Genomic DNA, 20763 nt, shown 5'->3' with positions numbered 1-20763 from the left:
GGGGTATTTCTGTGATTGGAGGGAAGGTCCTTTAGTGTAACTGCTCATGTTGACTCTCAACAGAAGTGCTCAAAACCATACAAGATGGTGACTCTGATGAACTGACAATTAAACGTTTTACTGAAAGCCGAGAAAAGCCCGGAGCTCTGTGGCACATTTATGCTGCTAAAGATACAGAGAAGATCCGGGAATTCCTTAAAAAGGTAAATTGTTACATCTCAGAGACTGATCTTCTGTGTGGCCCCGCAAGTATTTGTGTCCTCGGGCTTTCCCTCTTCCTATCCCAGCAGTTCTGGAAACAAATACGCTCGAGTTGTATCCAAGACAAAACTTGTGTGCCATGAGTCTTGTAGGGTCTGAGGAGGGTCAGGACTTGAAGCTTCAAGTTACCTTGTATGTAGATATACTCCTTTTACCCACACTTCTTACATCATGGTTAATGATGTTCTGTAATGATAAAAAAGGACTGTGTTCTTTAAAACAAAACCATAGTTAAATTTTAAAGTAGACCCTCCTTAACAGCCGGCGAAATGTTCTTGAGAAATGTCAGAACAATATATGCTCCATAAAGTTCTTCCTTGTTCTATTCCTCTTCCTACCTTTTTGTTTTTCCCATACCTTTATGAGATTTGGGTTAAAGGAAAAATGAGGTATTTTGGGTGATGTTTTCATGGGAGTTAAGGGTTTAATAGAGATGTGCTACTACATCCAAAGGGCTTGTTTCAGTGTTTAAATTCACCATTCACAGAGTTCTCTGTGGTCTTAATTTTGAAACTTCTTTGGTGCTCTAAAGTGGAAAGGGACAATATGTTGAGTTTAAAAGGATAAATGGGATGATCTGAACAACTGTTGGCGTGGTCAGCCTGACTGCTCTCTTGGTGGAAGCTTGGAGACACTGCAGCAGATCTGTTTAGTATTAACAAAGAACAAAGTTGTTAAAACAGGATAGTCAGTTTGATGAGCATTAGCACTTGGAGTTTTGACATCTGTCTCACACCTCAGTCCCTTGTAGCTCACTCAGTGGCAGGTGTGGGGCTCTCAGCATCTTGTCATGGAGTAGAACCAAGCTGGTTATCTCCTCCCAAATGAGTTTTTGGGCTGCACTCCTTTGTGTAAATAACTGCTGCAGCAGGTTGGATTTATACAGGAACTTTGTGCAGAAACTTTCTCCCCAAAGCCCTAAAATTTCTGCCTTAAAGTGCTGCTTGTGCCGCCCAGCCTTGTATCTCCTGAAAATCTGGTTTGTATCGTGTGGGTCAGTGAGCACACTGACTGATTGTGGTCTCCAGGGCAGACACCTGCTGAATTCCACACTTGGGAGTTTCTTCCAGTTACAGGCTATAGAATCAGAATGGTTTGGGTTAGAAGCTTCAAGATCATCCAGTTCCAACCCCCCTGCCACAGGCAGGGACACCTTCCAGTGGACTAGGTTGCTCTGAGCCCCATCCAACCTGGCTTTGAACACTTCCAGGGATAGGGCAGCCGCAGCTCTGGGAAACTTGGTCCAGTGTCTCACCACTAATTTTTTTCCTAATACTTTAAACTAAATCTATGCTTCTTTGGTTTTAAAGCCATTCTCCCTTTGTCTTGTCATTCCATGCCCTTGGAAACAGTCCCTCTCCAGCTTTAACAGCGTCAGAACATTGGTCCCATGTGGGACAATGGTTCCCACTGTGAGCACATCAGTTCCTTAACCCTCCTGTTCCTTTCTAATGTCAATTGGGATTACTTGTATTTCCTGGATCCACATTTGCAACGTGTCTGTGAAGCCAGAGGGACCTGACAAATGTAGAAACCTGGACAAACTAAGGACTGAGTAGGAATCCACACTTCCACTGTGTAACTCCCCTACCTGAACACACGGTGCAAGTCCCTCTGGCACACGTGTGTGTGGAATACAACTGGACTGTGCAGTCGGACTGGTGTGGTAAAATGCCTGTTGTTCTTGTGACTCTCCAGGTTGCGGAAGAACAAGGCCAAGAAAACCCCGTGGATCACGATCCCATTCATGACCAGAGCTGGTACCTGGACCGACCGCTGAGGAAACGCCTTCACCAGGAGTATGGAGTTCAAGGCTGGGCTATTGTACAGTTTCTAGGAGATGTAGTTTTCATCCCAGCAGGAGCTCCACACCAGGCAAGGACCAGGGACACTTATGGCCTGACTGCTTGGGCAGCCCTTTGAGCACGTGGCCAATTCTTCTTCTCTCTAATGCTTGTTTGTTCTCTCTAGGTTCATAATTTGTACAGTTGTATTAAAGTTGCAGAAGACTTTGTATCCCCAGAGCATGTCAAACACTGCTTCTGGCTCACTCAGGAATTTAGGTATCTGTCGCATACGCATACGAACCATGAAGATAAACTGCAGGTAACTTCCCAGTGCTCAACAGAACCCCATCCCTCTTGACCCTTTAAAAAAAACCTCCACCAAAACTCAACAGACAGCCCCTACCAAAACCAGAAGGGCTGTGGCCACACAACCCAAATGCCTTTGCGTTCAGATCAGCTGTAACACATTGGATCTTGGAGAGGAATTTCTATAGTTTTTGAACAGTTGGCTTTTTTAGTAGTTTTGAGGAAGCCACCTGAAGCTTCTCCTGAGATTGTTTTGAATCGTTTCCTTCTGTCACTTCTTGTTTTCCCCCAGCTGAGCTTGCAATGCTCTCCTCAGGCCACAGGGCTCACTTGATGTCCTGTTAGAATTTGAACCTTGTTTTCACAGGCTGGTGATTTATGTGAAGGCTGTGTCTGAACTGAGCTGCACAGGGTGTGGGGAGTGGGAAAGCTGGGAAGTGACCTGTGCTGTTTGCTTGTATAACCAAACACCTCTTCCTTTCCTGCCAGGTGAAGAATGTCATATACCACGCTGTTAAAGATGCAGTTGGGATACTGAGAGCTAACGAATCCAGCCTTAGCAGACCGTGACGTAGAGCGCCTTAACCACACACACTATGAAACAGAAGCGTTGGCAGCTGTTTTACCTACTCAGTCAGGACCTCTGTGGACTTTGAGATTATATGAATGTTACCTCATCTTCCTTTCAGCAGTACCAGAGGGTTGTGGTACTATGTTCTGTGTATTCTTCCAATGTTTACAAACCTGATATGTATATGTAGTAATATGTATGGACTGTGGCATACTGTGAATGCTCAGTTGCAATAGAACTTTATACGGAGTTGCTCTCCAAACTGTACAAAATACCTCCTATAGAACTGTTGGGAACTATTCCAAATTACTCATTTGAAAAATATTACTCAAGGCATTGTAAAGCTTCAATTTTCAAAATTTATTTTGGGGTGGGAGGAAGTAATGGAATCACCAAATTCAATAACCAATTTACATAAAGAGTAAGAATGCAGTTCTGGAATTTCACATTAACATAGAACTAGCATTTAAAAGTAGCTTTAAGCTATTGTATAGTAACATAGAGATGGGGGTTAACCATCTTTAGGTAAATGTATTTAAATTTCTAAATGTTAAAAGAAATTTTTGATCAAATGTCTTCTGTTCGAAACTGCTCTTTAATTTGAACTGATGTTTGATTCTCTGGTTTTTAAGACTGAATGGTCTACATAAAAATTCTTCTATTTCAGATACTGTTCCTTGCCTGCCCTTTTCAGTTGACTCTTTAAAGTGTAATTAATTTGATGCAGTGCTTTGAAATGCAAAAGAAAATGGTGTATCATAAACTGTTCACACTGTGTTCTAAAGTATTTGAAGGCTTAGGGTACTGAATTTAGTGACAGATCTGTTTGTAGCTACTTTTGGTTAACCCAAGAATGACTTGGCTGACTGACTGCTGCTTCTCAGCTGCTGCCAGCGCTGTGTGGTCTGTGTCAAATGAGTTTCAGTCTGAAATGGCACAGACAGAACTCCAGAATTACTTGGAGAAAGACTGAAGACATCACAGAACTTAAAAAAGGCACAGGGGACAAGAGTGGAAAAGTGCATTGCATATCTGCCAAGACAACCCTGAGATAAACCTCTCTGTTCTTCAGTTCCTTCCTGGCACTGAAATGTGCAGGATGGCTGTTGGGAAGAGCCAGGCAGGAGAGGAAACCTCCTCCTAGATAGCCAAAAGTCACTTTTCTGAGTTTCATGCAACAAATGATGAACTCTGTAGTACTTCACCTGCTGATTATCATCAGCATTAACTGATCTCAGCCTGTCTCAGGTGACGGGATTCTTTTTCAGAGAAACTTCCTCTGCTCTGTTCCTCTGAAATGGGGACAGGCTCTACTGACACACAGGGAGTAGGAATCTCTTAAAGGGGATAACTGAAGTGGACTTGAAGGAGGTTTGTCTGCAGCAACACTTCCTCACTGTGCTCAGTGGAGCTTCCCCCCACATCCGTGTGCTGAGGCCTCTGACAGTAAATACCTTGTCCTAGTCCCTTCAGCTGGCTTGATTTGGCATTTCATGCTTGAACTACTTGAGTATCCTTAAAGGCAACACTTCAGCTGGACATTCTCTTGCAGTACCAAGTTGAAGTAAAGAACATAAAGCAGGCTAATTGCTTTCCTTGGAGCCAGCTGGAGTTTTGTGGGCAGCTGCAGTACAGGTACTGCTCAGAGAGTGAGATGAGTCACATCAGGAAGGATACATCACACCCTGTGTGTGCAGGTCTGTGAAAAGACTCATTGTTGAAGCTGGATTTTGAGCTCTTACAAGGTGCTGGTTCAGTCAGGTTTTATTGCAGCTGTTACCCACCCTACTTCTCAACTGCTTTCGTTTCTGATATGTCCTTTCTGGATTTTTCAAGATCACAGGAAGTAAACTGTCCCACTTCCCTGTTCTTGTTGCATTTGGGGTAGAGATGGAACACCAGGGTTGCACAGCATTGAAGCATTGGGGATGTTTTGTCACCCCCTGGCACAAAGGTGTTTTTTAGGGCTGCAACTGGGAGCAGTTGGACACCATGTGAGAATCTGTGCCTCATCTGTTTCTCCACCCTTGTTGTTGTGATACAGTTAGTTACAGACTTAGTTTTCTTTTTGTAAGTCTTCCTTAAAATTAGAAACTCTGTCCTTTGCCTGGGAGGTGCCTGGGGCAGTGACAAATTCAGGTGAGAGGCATGGTTGGCTTTGCAAACTGCCTTTTTTGAGCCACAACATCCATTTTGCCTGAAGCTTTCCTTGGGGAAGACACACTCTTCTCTGACTCCAAAATGTGTCATTTAAGCAGCAGAGGGGCTGGCCATGGCCCCAAGGTCTGGAGAAACCTTCCCAGCACTGCCGGCTGCCCTGCCCTCACTGTGACACTGCCTTGGCTCAGACAGGCTCCCCTCTGATCATACAGAGCTGGAACGGAGCAGCTCTGTAACAGCTGCTCTGACTGAAAGCTTCTCTTTTCCTATGCAGTGAAAGGCCTAAATGTGTTAAAAGAAACAAAAGAATAGTCTTATAAACCCACAAGGGAGGTGGAGGAAGTAGGTATTGTTTGTTAAAAGAGTCTGAAGTGATGGAAACTAAACTGATGCATGGCAGTGACCGTTAAAAGCAGCTTTAATAAAATCTGTAGTGATTCAGGAAAACAAAGATCTTACACCACTGAAGGGTTTTGGTAACAGATTAAGCCAAAGTGCCATTTAGGAAGAGATGCTGCTTGAAGCTGAGAATATACTTCAGGACTTTATATCTAAAAATATGCAACATTACACCACCAGTGCCATGTCACCACAGCCCCTCCTGGGAACACGGGCTGAACAGAAAATGGGAAGCAAATCTCACAGACTGCACTCCCCAAGAAGTATATTACAGTAGTTTCTTGGAGAATACAATCCCCAGAAAGAAAAAAAAATATATATTACATAAAGTATTCTCACATAAGTTTTGCATTTTGAGGGTAGGACAGAATCAGGCAAAGCCAACTGTACACATCCCTCCTGTCCCTAACTCCGGAGTGTGGCCAGCCGGGACTGCATCGCCTCGATGTCTTCCTCCTCATCCACAGCAGCGGCTGCTCCCATGGGCTCGGGCTCTGGAAGAGCATCTGTGACTTTACTGGGTGCTTTACCCAAGGCCCCTGGAACAACAAACAGGCTTGTTAGTTGTGCTACACCTTCATTTAGTAATTAGCAGCTTTCAGGGACAGCAGCAGCACTGATCTGCCAGGCCCTGGGAGCCTCTGTGCTCCCACAGCTGGTGGGCGGACGCTCCTGGCTCACCTCAAAGCTCCACTGCTTGCCTGCGAGCTCCCACTACCTGCACGGCAGGAAGGGAGCTGCTCCAGCCAGGAAACAGGGTGGGAAAAGCAAAGTAGGATGCAAGAAACAAGAGAGGGCAGTGTGCCAGGCCCTGAGCAGGAGGTGCCAGCAGGGCGAGAGCCGGGGAGCTGCGTCTTCACTGTGGGACAGCTGAACATAGCCCTGTGCTTGTCACAGGAAATTTGGGTAAGCAGCATTCTAAACATTAGCTAAGTCAAATAACTAAACCAGCAGGTCATTACTTCACGAGCTGGAAGGCAGAAGGTGTGGTTTTGGGAGGTTTTTTTGTGTGTTTGGTTTGTTGATTTTTCTCCCCCAACAACTCAAGACATAGCATTTCACTGCCAGGACTCACCCCACAGCCTACAACTGAAGGCAGTGAGCTGAGTTTATTTCCTGGCTTCATTAATAACAGTATCTAGTCAATCATATAAGTTTCACCTTGTTAAGAAGATTCACTGCACAAACCAACACTGATCTGTTAGAGCCTCAATTACAGAACAGCACAGACAGCAGCTGATGGATATTAGTTCTGGTTTACTGAGCCCCACCAGGCACCTCAGCCAGTATTCCCTGAGAAACCAGTTCGTCAGAGCTCTCTGCCCATTACTAAAGGCAGAGATGAGAGAGCAGAACAGATGAAGATTTAAATTGCTGTGTCTTACTGAACAGAGCGGGGGCTCCACTCTCAGCAACACCCACAAACTCACCAGCTGTAATTTCAAAAAGGATTTTGTCGATTTCCATCTCAGCTTCCTCTTCCATCTCCTCCTGATCCTCCAGGCCTTCAAAGGTGTCCTCCAGCATTTCCTCTATAATTCCAGCCTAGCAGAAAACAACAAGGCAGTATGTGATGCCCTTGGAAACATCAGAGTAAGAGGACACGCTTCCTACTTTGGAGATCAAGTTACACCTATCCAGGCATTTCATAACCCCCTGGTCACTCCTCCAGCTTTTTGGATCAAGGCTGTCCTGTTGCAGGAGGGTGGCCAACACACCTCAGTGTAAGCACATATCTCTACAACTGCTGCACAGGAAAAGCAGGAAGAAAACTGAGGATTAAATACACGTGTTCTCACTTTGAAACCCTCAAGCTGTTACTCATTGTCACTGCACATCCAAACACCACCAACCAGCTTTCTCCAAGCATATGAAATACAACTGCAAACCTCAGTCATGCAGCATGAGCTGTGTAACACACTGTGAAAGTGCTGTTTGACACAGCTTGCCCTTTTTTCTATCTGCATTTGAAAACATTCCTTTGCAGGGCCTGCAACCTAGATATGGCCAAACTGCCTGGTGCACAGTGGTGAAATTATTTAGAAATAAACTGATTTGAACTAAACAATCTATAGTGGTAAGAGGGGAAAAAGCAAAACAATTTTGGTAATTGCAAATGTAACAGTCATGTCAGATGCTTGGTATCCTTTCAAATGGGAGCACTTTCATCACATGGAGACACTGATGAGTAGATGTTTTAAACCCAGTATCAGACTGGCCATAGAATCACAGAATGCCCTGAGCTCACACAAGCCCTCTGTCAAAGGGGCCACCCAAAAGGGACCACCTCTTGTTCCCCTAAGCCTGATTTATGTGCTAGATCTCACCTTCATCATCTCTTTGGACAACTCCCTCATCGTTGCTTGGATTTCAGGGATTTTCACTAGATTTTGCATAGCTTTCATGACTTCTGTGCTCTTCTGCAATGAACCTGCTACTCTGAGGACAGCTGTGAAGGAAAGGCATAGAAAAAAAAGTTTAAACAATCTGTGCACTGCTGAAAGCAGAGAAATTACATCCTCCCTGCATGGAAATTTGTTTACATTCAGCCAATTTCATTAAAAAAAGAAACAGGCATCCCACTTCTTCATTTTTCACTATCTTCCTGGAAAAGCCCAGCTTGTACCCACGTTGGAAAAGCCACATTTACAGCAGATCTACTGGTCCTATACGATTATCTGGAGCAACCCAGATGCCCTGCAGAGAGATTTCAACCCACCAGTTCATCAAAGAGAGAACCCCAAGCTGCTCCTGCCCAGGTCCCTCAGCAGCCAGAGGCCTTGCTGAGGGTTTCACCAGTGGAGCTGCTGTCCAGCCCCACATTTGACTGCTGGAACCTCCTGCCCAGCACTGGGTACTGGAAACTAATTCTGGCAGAAGTTCTGCAATAGTTCCATAGCAAGGAGTAAGCTAGAAAATTAATACTGAAACAGTTCAAACTGAATTTAACAATACTCTTTCCAGAGGCTATTCTCATGATGTAATTTATAGGATCTCCTCATATGTGTCAATGCACCAAGATCAAAAAGCAATAATTAAGGGAACTTTGAGGTTTTGGAATTCTGCCATCTAACTTTGCAGCTTCCTAGATATGGAGAACTTACCTGTTTGTATATAAAATGGTCACTCCTTAACGAAGCAAAATGAAGGTACAGCATATATTATTTTTCATTTTAATAATGTCTTTAAGAGCCTTACACTTGTAATGTTAACAAACTGACAGAAACCTTGCCTTGAGTGGTCATTTCCCAAGTTAATACAAACCCCAGACTGAATTCTAGATTCCTTCCTATTACCTCTCTAAGTGTATTTCCAGGAAGATGAAGATTCTGGCAGTTGTTAAAGGAGGAGGCTGCTTTGAGTTTTTTCCCTTTAAGGGACACCTCAAAGCTGCAAGGATGGTCCTGCTTCCCTTTCCTGAGTGAAATACATGGGGAACCACATCTCACCTATTGTAAGATTACACTGACGGTTCATGCTACAACTCCTGATTTATCACTCATCCAGTATTAAAATCTACTTTGATAATGCTGGGGTGGGGGAATACTTAGACATTTCAGTTGTATGTTAACCTCCACCAAGTCTTTCCCTCTCTTTAAAGCTTTCTGCTCCGCTTGTTACAGGCTGGAATGTTTTCAACTATGGAAAACACTGCAAGAAGTTTTATTACAACAGATTTCTGATGTCGGTAAGGAATGAGGGAAATACAATGGTTCTGGAGGAGCACAGAGGACCAAGGAGGGTTTACAGAGAACAGGTATTAAGGCAAGGGGCAAATGGATTCATCCACACCAAGAAAATCAAACACTGTTCACCCATCTCCATTTAGGTGTTAAGTGTCCCCAGACTCTTGTTAGAGAAACAATCATCTACAAGACGAAGGGAATTCTGTGGAAGGAAATTAACCTCCTGTTACAGATTCTGTCAAAATCAGTGACACAGGCTCCACAAGGATAAAGGAATATTAGGAATGCATTCACACTGTTCAGGAATGCACACTAAAAACGTGCCCCAAATTCTTGTAAGGGAGTTCAGTTTCAGTGCACGCAATTCTCACATCACTGCAACCCTGAGGCTCTGAGGAGAGGTGTGAGATGATCTGCTGAGCAGCTAATCAGAGGAAACAGGGAGCCAGCAAGGACCTAGGGAACAATGAGGGGCAGGAACCCCAGGAAACTAGAACTGGGAGCTCCCTGACTACTTCAGAGCTCAGAGTGGGACACCTATCCAGGCAGGGGAGTGGGGAAACAGCCTCCAGAACATCCTGCAAACTGACAGGGGTTACTGCCTATGGGAATACACAACTCATTATGGGATGCAAAGGAAAAGAGCATGTTTGGACTCAGGAAAAACTTATTACGGATATTTTAAGAGGATTACAGGAACGTGACTGAACTTTGGGGGAACTACCTCTGCCTGCATTTGACCTCAGTTCTGAACACAGAAACCTCAGACCTCACCCCTAACACTGAAACACTTTGTGCTTGGGCTCAGAATTTGTTCTTACCCAGCTGGTTCTTCATCCCCATGAGAACAGAGTTCATGTGGGCTTTGGATGCATAGAGTTTGCTTACGGCCTTCCGGGAGCGGATCAGCTCCTTCGCCAAGATCACACACACATCCTTCTGACCCTTTTTGGCAGCATCCTTTACTGACCTCTTCACCTTCTCCTCTTCCCTCTGGATATCTGGAGCACAGAAAAACACAGCAAGTAGAGACAAACTGCTAAGGATTTGGAAGAGAGATCAGTCATTTGTTGGGGTGTGTTTTCAATGCCACAAAGAATTGTTTCTGCTTGATTTCAGATTCTCTCTGTTACTCCATGACCTTGTTCTAGGCTGATTTGCATGTTAGCTGATGAATTCAACTAAATATTAATAGGAAAATTCTCATTACTGAACATCCAGCTCTGTAATTTCCTAAAGGACTGTCTGGGAATATTACTGCATGATGCTTAGCTGACTAAAAGGAATTCTTAAGAAGCAAAAAAGGTCCAGTAAGAACAAAGCGCTCTGAGATGACTACTCGACTTACAACTTCAAAATAACTTCCTGCTGACTATTACACTGGTCTGACATAAATATATAAAAACAAATACACACATATGTAATATATACATGCACGGTTTAAGACTACTGCACCGATTTTCTGCTCACAAGATTTCCTCTTCCCTGTCCATCACCAGATAAACCCAATTCACCAGGAAGGAACACAGATGTCACAAGGAGTTCAAACTATCAGTCTCAGCAGACAGACAGGCATTTTACTAGCAAAAATGTCAGACCACATCCAAATCCTACACCCACATGCCCACCTTCAAGTGAATTCGAGGGCTGTTGTAGGCAAAACTGTTGACACTTTTCTAAACCCCTAAATTGCGTTTTTCTGAAAAAACACACATTCAGTAAGACTGTAGGAGGCTGATCTCTAGAAAGTTTTACATATACACTGCTTTAAAAAAAATAAGGCATAACCATTTGTATAGTGAATTTATAAGGGTATATCTACAAATTCAGGAGTTACTTGGAACCACAGATTTGCTAATTACTGCCAAAAAACGCCTTCATCCTTGCAGGTAGATTTAATTATTCCCCTGTCAGGCCTAACTTATTGAGCCTCAACTGGACTCTCAGCCAGTACACCTGTACTTAAGGAGTCAAGGTCCTGAGTTTCTACTGCTCATATTTTAAACCCACATGCATTAGGTGTTCCTATAAACCGGCACACTCATATCACAGGCTGGCCAGGGCTGAAGCTATGGATAATTTATCAGGAAAAACTAGTCTGGCTGGACTATTTGACTTACAACAGTCTGTTCAAGCTCTCCTGGCACCCAGTTTTGTTCAACAGCTTTTTTTAAGAGAGTGCTAGAGCAGGAATACAGAACTAAGCATGAGCACCAAAGAGGTGGGTTTGAACTATTAGACCCTAAATAGGCTTCCTTAAATACCATCAGTTTCTCTAGCACATCTGATGTGACTGTTCACAATTCTGCCCTGTCAGGTAACACTGGCTGAGAACAGCAGGAGCCAGGTAGCCCAAAAAGCCCAGAGTAAATAAAGAATTGAGACAGTAAGGGTTAGGCTCACCTTCCTGCAAAGAATTGATGGAAATGACCACAAGAACAATTATTTCTAGAAAAGGCTCTGCTCAAATTTAGTTTTGAGCCTTCTTGGTTTATGCCTGACAAGTTACACGCTGGCAAGAACCAGAAGTTGCTCTTTCATAAAAACTAAGGCATCAACATACATTTTTTGGCACAGGCCGACCTGGAGACTTTGATGCAGCTTTTCATGTTGGAGTTAATGAACCCTGTACTTAAGACCAGTCATTCTCTCAATATCAATGGGGCCTTTATCCTGAAGGACTGGCAGAAAGCTGTAGGATCATAATTAGAAAAACATATCCTTGCTTCTTCCTCACTAATATTTGCAGTAATGTCACAAGCTTGATGACATTTGTATGTCAGGCACAGGACTGAGCCAAGTCCCAGAACATCAGAGCAGGTAGGAAAGAGCTGAAGTGGCCCAGCAGGAAGCAGAAAGCACCAGAAGAACCCCAGCAGTACTGAGGAATTACAACATTCACTCTGTCAGGCTGAGAACGACCACAAGTATTGTGTTACTACATCCAGACTCGAGTGCTTTCCCTGGCATGACCAACAGCTGAATATGAGATCAGAGGCACAAGCAGGCAAGAACAATCAGCTCCATCTTTGAAGGTCAATGCCAGCTACGGCCCCTCAAGTGAGCCAAAGTCACCACCCCAGTCCCTCTGCAGCACAGAGGGACAAAGCAGCTCAAAGCACCTGCCAGAGGGACTTGCAAGCCCAGCAAAGCACAAAGTTCCTGCATTACTCCAACTGCATCAACTCAAAAAATTCCATTCTGAAGTAACAAGGACACCTTTCATTTCTCCAAACCTTCTAAGCCCTCCAAAGCAGCCTACACGCAGGAGTCCAACAACAGATGGTTTCAACCATCATGTTGCTATTTTAGTAACTGCGCTGACTGGGCGAGCCAAGTGTTCCAGTGATCCAAGCCCACTCAGTTCATCCCAGGTGGATCTGGTTTTGCCATATCCAAACACATCTTCCACAGCCTTCCCCAAGGAAACTAAGACGGGCCTCAGCTGAGCATCCTTAGTCAAAGACTGCAGGGATTTCCTGTGTAAGGCTCAGCTGAAAGGACCAAGCACAGCAGAATCCAACTACAGCGGGTGATTTTTGAGAAAACCTCCAGTGGCACATGCCTGTCATCCTTCAGGAGCACCTGCTAGCCTGGGAAGTGTCCAGCAGAACTGTGAACTCCCACAGCTGATACTTGGTAAGACATGAAATCCTGGCACAAAGCTGTTCTGTACTTTAATGGGAATTATCAGAATAGTAGGTGGTTGGTGATTGGTGCTGAACTGTATCTCTCTGAGTGTAAGACGCTGAAATACAGACATGTTTAAAGCTGTTACAATAACCAGATTTACATCCACACCAAAATATCAGATTACCCCATAACCCAATACCTATATGGGCGATTACAAGTATTACAGCATGGATAAAATTAAGAGAAAACAAAATTTCAAGAAACATCAATAGTGAACACGTGGGTAGTTTGCTCCTTTGAAAGATGCGACTTCTAAAACATATTTTGCTAATAAGATCAGCCACACTGCAGTTCTTCTGTGCCTGGTACAGCCACACAAAGTGCCCTGGAGAATGCAAAACAATTCATAAGTATAATGAACATCCCTGTACATCAGTTTTCCTGGAAAAGGCATAAACTCTGTTCCTCATTTTACAGACGAGGAAAAAGACGGACTTTGTACTGCACAAGCAGCTCTCTCCAACCAATTCATATAAATCCACAAGTGGGGGAAGACACAAAGCCTGCCAGGCTACTCCAGAGGCATCAGCTGGGGATGAACTAGGAAGGGAGAATGTACTCCTTGAGGAGTCACTCTAGGCAGGCATGTGCCTGGTAACCAGATGCTGACACAAAACATCCTTTACCAGCACATCCTATGGACGAAGCCTGAAGGAGGGGTAGAAGACAAAAAGGGGAAAACAAAACCTAGCCCCAAACCCATTTTCAGGTTCAGGGAAAGCAGGCAGAAGGGAGAACAAATTTTGAACAAAAAGCAGTGTAATAATAAGCAACTCCTCTGCTTTTCAGGACATCTTCAGCAGTGCAATGCTCATAATTTAATAGCAAAACACCCACCCACTGAGAAAATACTCTTTTTTTCCCTCCCTCACTTCTGTTTGTAATTTTCCCAAGCTGCCAGCAAGCTACTTTTGTTTGGCATGTGCACTTCACAGCAGCACATACCAGTGGAACTGTCTACATGTGGAATTACATACCACACTGATACTACTCGTTAAATCAAGGTGGGTGAAATTCTGGACAATAAGTCTGATTCATGTTATCCAAAGGGATTTAACAGCATTATGTCTTAATGGGAGCATACAATTTCAGGTTCTTTTGAAAATTTTACCTGGAGAACCTCACAGTGACACCATTTTGTAACCCAGACCAAATCTGGTCCCAGGATCACATTCATCTTTATTCCAGACGTGGGAGAGTACACCAGGTTATTAAATTTCATAGCTTGCCCCAATTAAAGCAAAAAAAAAAAAAAACAGACAAGGAGGCAGACAAGGAGAGGAAAACCAAAAAATGAGACACAAGTACAAACCTCTGATCTGTCTATCAATCACTCTCATTTCTTTCCTTATCTTCAAGGACCATTCATTGACCTTAAAAAGAGAAAGTGAGAGTTACTTGAAATTCCAGCTTTAAAACTATGCTTTTATGCTTTCATGTAACCTAAACATTCGGTATCAAAAGCAGCACTTCAAAATGCCCAAGCTTTAAGTGATTTCAGTATTCAAATAAAAAAACCCCAAAACATTGCAGAGATACCACCAGTTACTGCACCACTCTGAATGTTCAGACAAGGAGTTAAGGAGGCCCTTTATAGATCCCTTCCAAATGAAACGCTTCTATGATTCTATGAGGTGATTTGTGAATCAGACACTCCCTGCCTGGCTAACTTCTCACATCACACCCATGCCACTGTGCAGAGGGAACTTGCCACAGGGGATTTCAGCATAAGGTAGAGACTTTGGCACAGGATGACAGCACCAAGAGTGCTACTCCCTATTTCAGTCAGGAGGATCCACAGCAGGTCTCCAAGCCAGCCCTCTCCTCAAAGCACAATCAAGTTCAGAGTTCAGAAAGGTTGTCTGGGGCCTCATCCACTGAGTTTTGATACTGTTTGAGAGCAGAGACTTCACAGCCACTCTGGGCACCTGTTCCAGCACTGAATCTCACCTGTGGTGAAGACCTTCCCTCATGTCTGATTCAAAATTCTCCTCCAGCCCCCTGTGGCTGTAGCCCCTCTCCTGTCACTGGGCACACCTCAGAAGTACCTTCTCTATCTTGACTACAACCCCACTGGAGGCACTGAGAGGCTTCAGACCTTTAGAGTAGAAGCTTTGGTGCTACTTTTATTTTTAGCAGCACAGATTTTGCCCATTATCTAAACAAATCCCCTAAGTATTTCATGATCTCTAGTTGATGGACCCACTGGCACACAGTTCCTGCCCGTGCCCAGGCCACTAAACGAGTCCACATAAGTAGTTTCCTACGAAAACCACCTCAATGTTTATGTGATTATTTTTTTTCAATTCAAATGAAAAGCTTTGTCTAACTGAATAAGCTGTACAAAAGAACTGTAAAACAAGTTCTCTTCAGTGCATGAGCCCAGCAGGGCAACAGATTGAGACTTTTACCAGTCCCAGAAATGCTCTTGGTCACAATGAACAAGACCATGTTTTGACTGCAGAACAACAACCACCATCTGAGGTGCCCAAGCGCAAAATCTGCTGAAAAAAACTCAACAAACCCAAAGCCCTGCAGAGCTCTGTGCATATACAGAAGTGCAGAAATTTCAAAGGGTTTCAGAAAGCTTCTGCATCTTTAGTTAAATTGTGGTTTTACAGGGAGAAAAAAAAACCAACCCTTGCAGGACCAACTGCAGCCTCCCCTCTTGTTCTTCAGAACAGAGGAGAAAATGTCCTGATGAGTCATTCCTCACCCTGACAGGAAGCTAAGAAGGTCCTTCTTTTGAGTATGGGCTACATGAGAGAGGAAAAAAGCAAGGGGAAGAGACTGAGGTAAAACAGAGATTTGCTCTATAACTTTTATTCCAGAACAAACCAACACATATTACACCTTCCTGTACAAGCACAGTCAGCAAGTCTGACACACAAGTCACATGAACCACAGCAGGACTCGGAGCCTCTGTCTCTGGGATGCACAACCCAGCACAAAGACACCATTAAACCACAACTGGCTCTGTGCTGTCACTAATCCCTGCTGACTCTGACAGCAGAAACCTCTTGGATAGCTCATCCCTAGCCCTGCCCAGCAATCAGCTGCTTGGCACGACCGTCCTAAAAACAGAGCTGGGTGCTTCTGCCTTCCCTGGTGCTCCCAACACTCATCTCCTGTTTTGCGTGCAAGAGGAGGAGGAGGAAATCTCATTGTCTCTCACCCAGGCTACTCCATGCTTCCACTTACATCAGACACAGCAATTTGCTGAGCTGTAAAAAAGGCATTCCTGCCCATCTCACCCAGGACACGGGCCCTGAGCACAACTTCACATGGATAACACTGTTCTGCTTCCACTCCTGATCTAAACAAAACCATCATTCTCACAGCACTGCACCTCACCAGAGTCAGCCAACAGAGCACTCGGCTGGAAAGAGCCAACTTGGACTACAGTGGAGGGCAAACCGCTTTTTAAACTCAAACAATCCCAACATGGCATTAAATGTATAGCAGATCCCCAGCTTTAGGAAGGCCAGAATGCACCAGGCCCTCACAAGAAATGAAGATATTTGCCTTGTATCGTTCATAAATGAATTACCTCCCACCAACAGAGTGGGCACACAAATGAACCCAGGGAAATCACTTCAACCCCAAAAATCTCAGCCCCTCCCCATCATCATCCAGCTCCTGCAGTGCTCAGATCACCCCCTCCAGCCCTACCCAGGGACTGCATCTTGTGCAGTCAGACACAAGGTAAGTGGTGCTGTTCCCCCACCAGCTAGGGAGCAGAAACAACTACTTCTTCTTCCTTCTAAAGCTGCTGTTACATACAAGAGGAAACACATTTCTTACTATTAATGGGTCTCTCACTCTTAGGGCCTGTGAAGTGCTCACAGCCTGCACCCCAAGGCAGTGCTCAGGACAACAAGGGGACCCACGTCACCTCTCCCTACACCTGTCCCACAGTGCCTTTGCAGGGTTTTCTGCAAAGAATCCCAGAATTACTAGGGTTGGAAGGGACTTCTGGAGATCACCCAGTCCAAGCCCTCTGCCAAGGCAGGGTCACCCGGAGCAGGTGACACAGGAACACATCTAGGTAGGTTTGGAATGTCTCCAAAGACAGAGACTCCAAGACCTCCCTGAGCAGCTGTTCCAGCGCTCTCCCACCCTCAGTGTAAAGAACTTCTTCCTCATGTTGAGGTGGAACTTCTTGTGCTTTAGTTTATGGCCACTAATCCTCATCCTGTCACTGGGCACCACTGAGAAGAGTCTGGCACCATCCTCCAAGAGCTCCAAGGTGACCCGCAGACACACTGTGCTGCTGGGAAACACGACAAGCTCATCAGTCAAGAAAGGCAAAAGAGCAGCCATCAGACATGAGCCAAGAACTCATCAGTGCAGCACGACCACATTGTGTGGGCTGCTCGGTTGTGTGATGTGTTACATCAGTCTCCAACCCCAGCTCTCTCTGTGAGATCTTGTACCACCACTCAGGAACAGAGGAGACCATGAACCAGCCCACGTGGTGCTCCAACACAAGCAGAGAAGGAAGGGAAAAGACATTCCCAAAGGAACATTCCTCATCCAATTCTCTCACCCAACAAGCAACAACCACAACCTGCTCTCCTGCTGCAAAGCAGGGAGATCTGGGAAGTGAGATGAGGGAAGATCTGTGACACTGAGGCTTTTCTGAGCCCTCAACTCATGTGCCTGCCATCCTGCTGCTTTTCCAGCACCTCTAATGTATTTGATCTTCCCCTCACCATACAGCAGACGTTTCTTATTAACACAATTTTTTATTAAAACATTTTTTTTAATTAACACATTAGTAGTGATTTATGAAAGGCAACAATGAAACCCATCAGTGCCTTGACTATTTCATCTCGCCGTGACATCAGAAAGCTGTTGGTAGAAACAAAGCTCACTCAGTTTGTCTGCAGACTCACCTTCCCTCTCCAAGTCCCAATATTGCAGCTGTTCCTAATTGCGTCTGCAAGGGGAGCTAGAATTATAGAATCATGGGATGTTAAGGGGTTGGAAGGGACCTTAAAGGCCATCCAGTTCCAACCCCCTGCCATGGGCAGGGACACCTTCCACCAGACCAGGCTGCTCAAGGCCTTGTCCAACTTGGCTTCGAGCACTTCCAGGGATGGGACAGCCACAGCTTCCCTGCGTAACCGGTTCCAGGGCCTCACCCCCCTCACAGGGAAGAATTTCTTCCTAATATCGAACCTAAATTCCCCCTATTTCAATTTGCACCCATTCCCCCTTGTCCTGTCACTACAGTTCCCGACGAACAGTCCCTCTCCGGCTCTTCTGAAGCCCCCTCACACACTGGACGGTGCTGTGCGGTCTCCCCCCGCCGCCTCCCCGGGCGCACTCAGGCCTAGGCCGGGCCCGGCCCCTCTTCACCCCCCCGCCCGCCGCCATGGCAACGCCACACACCCAGGCCTCCGCACGAAGCCTCACCTCCCGGCAACCTCCCAGCCCCCTCCGATCCCCCCGGGGCGGGTGTGTTCCCTCACCAGCTCCTTGGGCGGCTTCTCGGGGGTCTTCCCGAACAGCCCCATGGCGGCCGCCCCGCCCGGCGCTTCCGGGTTCCCCTCACGGGCGGGGCCCCGCACTGCGCCTGCGCCGCCGCCACAGCGGGCCCCGCCCCCTCCACCGCGAGCGGGGCGGGGCCCGGAGAGCATCGCCCCGCCCACTGCCGCGTGCCCTCAGTCCAATCACGGGGCGGTGCCCGCAGCCCCGCCCCGCGCGCGAGGGGCGGGAACGGGCTGAGGGAGAGGGGCTGGGCGAGGGGTCGTTTGTCCGCTCGCACACTGAGGGTATTTGTAACGTATTCACAGAATCAGTGCGGTTGGAAAAGACTTCTGAGATCGCCGAGTCCAACCTAGGGCCCAGCACCACCACGTCCAGTCTTTCCTTAAACACCTCCGCGGACGGTGACTCCACCACCTCCCCGGGCAGCCCATTCCAATGTCTAATCACCCTTTCTGTGAAGAAATGCCTCCTTAATGTCCAACCTGAACCTCCCCTGGCGCAGGTTAAGACTAATCTAAACCTCCCTTGGCACAGCTTTGAGGCTGTGTCCTCTCGTCCTGTCGCTGGTTGTCTGGGAGCAGAGCCCGACCCCCACCTGGCCACAGCCTCCTGTCAGGGAGTTGCAGAGAGCGAGAAGGTCTCCCCTGAGCCTCCTTTTCTCCAGACTAAACACCCCCAGCTCCCTCAGCCACTCATGATAGCACATGGGCTCCAGACCCCTCCCCAGCTCCGTGGCCCCTCTCTGGACTCGCTCCAGCACCTCAGCGACCTCCTGTTCGTCCAAGGGCTCACTCACACCACGCTCCAGTCCCACGGGAGATCAGATGGGAGAGCTCACAGAAGCCGGTGCCCACCTCGCCCCCAGCTGCTCTTTCCGAGATATCCCACCGGCCAGGCCTGGCTCATCTCCACCCTCCACTCCGCAGGGTCACCTGGCCGAAATGAAGGGACAGCTTGGAGCCGCCCCGCTGGAGCTCCAGCGAGTCATTCCATCTCCTCACGCCCCGGTGCACAAGCTGAGGCACAGAGGACTAGAAATAAATCACTGATGCACAGACTGAGTGGAAAAGCTGAGGAAGAAAAAGGTGCTATTAGCTTAATATAACTCTTGATACCTCACAATTATACTTACCCTCATCATTTAATTACCAGAGAAAGATATTTTAATGAAAGTTACAAAAATGTGCACCTCACCTTTGTCTTTTTTCCTTCCAAAATCTAACGCAGAACAAAGACCTAAACAAGCTTTGTAAAGGGGAGCTCTTGTTTCGGACTGCGCACCATCAGTGGGAAAGCCAGACTTAACAAGATGGGAATTGCTGAAATTGAGACTGGCAAAGACCTTCAGAGATGATTTAAATCCACCCTCTGTAACAGCAGCACAAAAGCATCCATCAGCCTCATTAAACCTCCTGAAATAGGTAACCTCACCTCAGTCATCTGACATTTTCTGTTTACAATTGGTCTCCAGCTTCCAGGCACAAGACATCGGGGAACAAAACACCACTTCAGGAATGTTTAGCATCTCAGTTCTAAGACACTTCACAAGTACTAGCACAACCCAGCCCTGCGAGGCAAAACAGGCGAGCAGGGAAAGTGCTGACCTTGTTACAGGCACAGTCTTTGCTTCCTTCTCCTTATGTGAAACTGTCAACGCATCGGGGAAGGGCTGTCTGAGATCCTGCACTCGGTAGAAAACAATCTTACTTGGATGCTTCTGCTGCTACTGACATGAGCATTTCGTAAAATAAACACATCCAACTGCTTTTTCTTTCCTGCTGGGACTCCCAATACACTACACCAGCTGCTGTAGATGCTGAAACAGATGCATCGCCAGGAACTGGATCACAACAATTTATATAACCCAGACACGAGGGGACCGAAAGCTACCTATGGTCATAATTACCTGCTCGTACGGATGTGCCCTCAGTGGCTCTCCTGCTAATTAAACAGCAGCTTGGGTCATCCATCAAAAGAATTCGCGAGTAAAGCAACAGAGGTCATTAAAACAAGCCTTCAGCTAAAAGCAGGTGTGCACGAAGGTTTGCGAACAAGGCTGAGCCTGTGCAGAGGAGCAGAGTTGCTGGGGTTGCGTGTGAGGGTGAGGAGGTGAGCCTTCAGCAGCAGAGCTGAGCTCCACAAGCGCCCAGTGCCCCGAGGACACAGCCTTGCACTCACAGCATTTGGCAAATTGCCTAGATACCGGCAAAAACACTTCAGCGGGGCTGTAACACAGCGGCTCGACAGCACCTCGGCTGCAGCCTTATTTATACTCACAGAACTTCTCCCCCTTTCCCCTGGCAAGGCCTCATTTCAGTGCAGGTTTCAGAGCAGTCCTGAAACGAGGTGGATTTCAGCTACTCATGACAGGCACATATGCCAAACTGCCACACAGACTGGAAGC

At 46.2% G+C, this 20763-nt stretch overlaps 2 protein-coding genes across 6 annotated transcripts in view; one reads left to right on the top strand and one right to left on the bottom strand.

The window, feature by feature from the left end:
• Window positions 1-3593, top strand: part of KDM3A (lysine demethylase 3A) — a 31043-nt gene extending 27450 nt beyond the window's left edge. For 2 of the 3 annotated variants that reach the window (XM_027691289.1, XM_027691290.1), the window contains exons 23-26: window positions 64-203; window positions 1960-2136; window positions 2233-2367; window positions 2844-3591. In XM_027691289.1, coding sequence (XP_027547090.1) covers window positions 64-203; window positions 1960-2136; window positions 2233-2367; window positions 2844-2924 — 533 coding nt within the window. In that variant the 3' untranslated portion in view covers window positions 2925-3591. Of the gene's footprint in view, window positions 1-63; window positions 204-1959; window positions 2137-2232; window positions 2368-2843 lie in introns of all 3 variants that reach the window. The other variant, XM_027691288.1, reaches the window with a different exon arrangement.
• A 1892-nt stretch (window positions 3594-5485) lies between these two features.
• Window positions 5486-20659, bottom strand: CHMP3 (charged multivesicular body protein 3). 3 transcript variants are annotated; one of them, XM_027691293.1, is made up of 6 exons: window positions 18341-18464; window positions 14176-14236; window positions 9992-10171; window positions 7812-7933; window positions 6915-7029; window positions 5486-6023 (listed from the first exon to the last, which is right to left on the bottom strand). In XM_027691293.1, exons 1-6 carry the CDS (start codon window positions 18383-18385, stop codon window positions 5890-5892), a joined length of 657 nt encoding a protein of 218 aa, XP_027547094.1. In that variant the 5' UTR covers window positions 18386-18464; the 3' UTR covers window positions 5486-5889. The 3 variants fall into 3 exon arrangements, with proteins under 3 accessions (XP_027547094.1, XP_027547096.1, XP_027547095.1); XM_027691295.1 differs by lacking the exon at window positions 18341-18464 and adding an exon at window positions 20637-20659 and having other exon boundaries at window positions 5815-6023; XM_027691294.1 differs by having other exon boundaries at window positions 5815-6023; window positions 18285-18390.
• Between the last annotated feature and the right edge of the window lie 104 nt (window positions 20660-20763).

Source organism: Neopelma chrysocephalum, unplaced genomic scaffold (assembly GCF_003984885.1).
Source record: "Neopelma chrysocephalum unplaced genomic scaffold, ASM398488v2 Primary Assembly neopelma1_83, whole genome shotgun sequence".
NCBI lineage: Eukaryota > Metazoa > Chordata > Aves > Passeriformes > Pipridae > Neopelma > Neopelma chrysocephalum.
Note: the sequence above shows the minus strand (reverse complement) of the source record. Positions and strands in the feature narration are given on the sequence as shown.

Excerpts from the sequence above, each read along its gene's own strand:
- CHMP3 (XM_027691293.1), bottom strand. The coding sequence starts at position 18,385 with ATGGGGCTGTTCGGGAAGACCCCCGAGAAGCCGCCCAAGGAGCTG. Across the intron at positions 14,237-18,340 it reads AGAAGCCGCCCAAGGAGCTG|GTCAATGAATGGTCCTTGAA; the intron begins GTGAGGGAACAC and ends TCTCTTTTTAAG. Across the intron at positions 6,024-6,914 it reads CCTTTTTGAAATTACAGCTG|GGGCCTTGGGTAAAGCACCC; the intron begins GTGAGTTTGTGG and ends TTGTTGTTCCAG.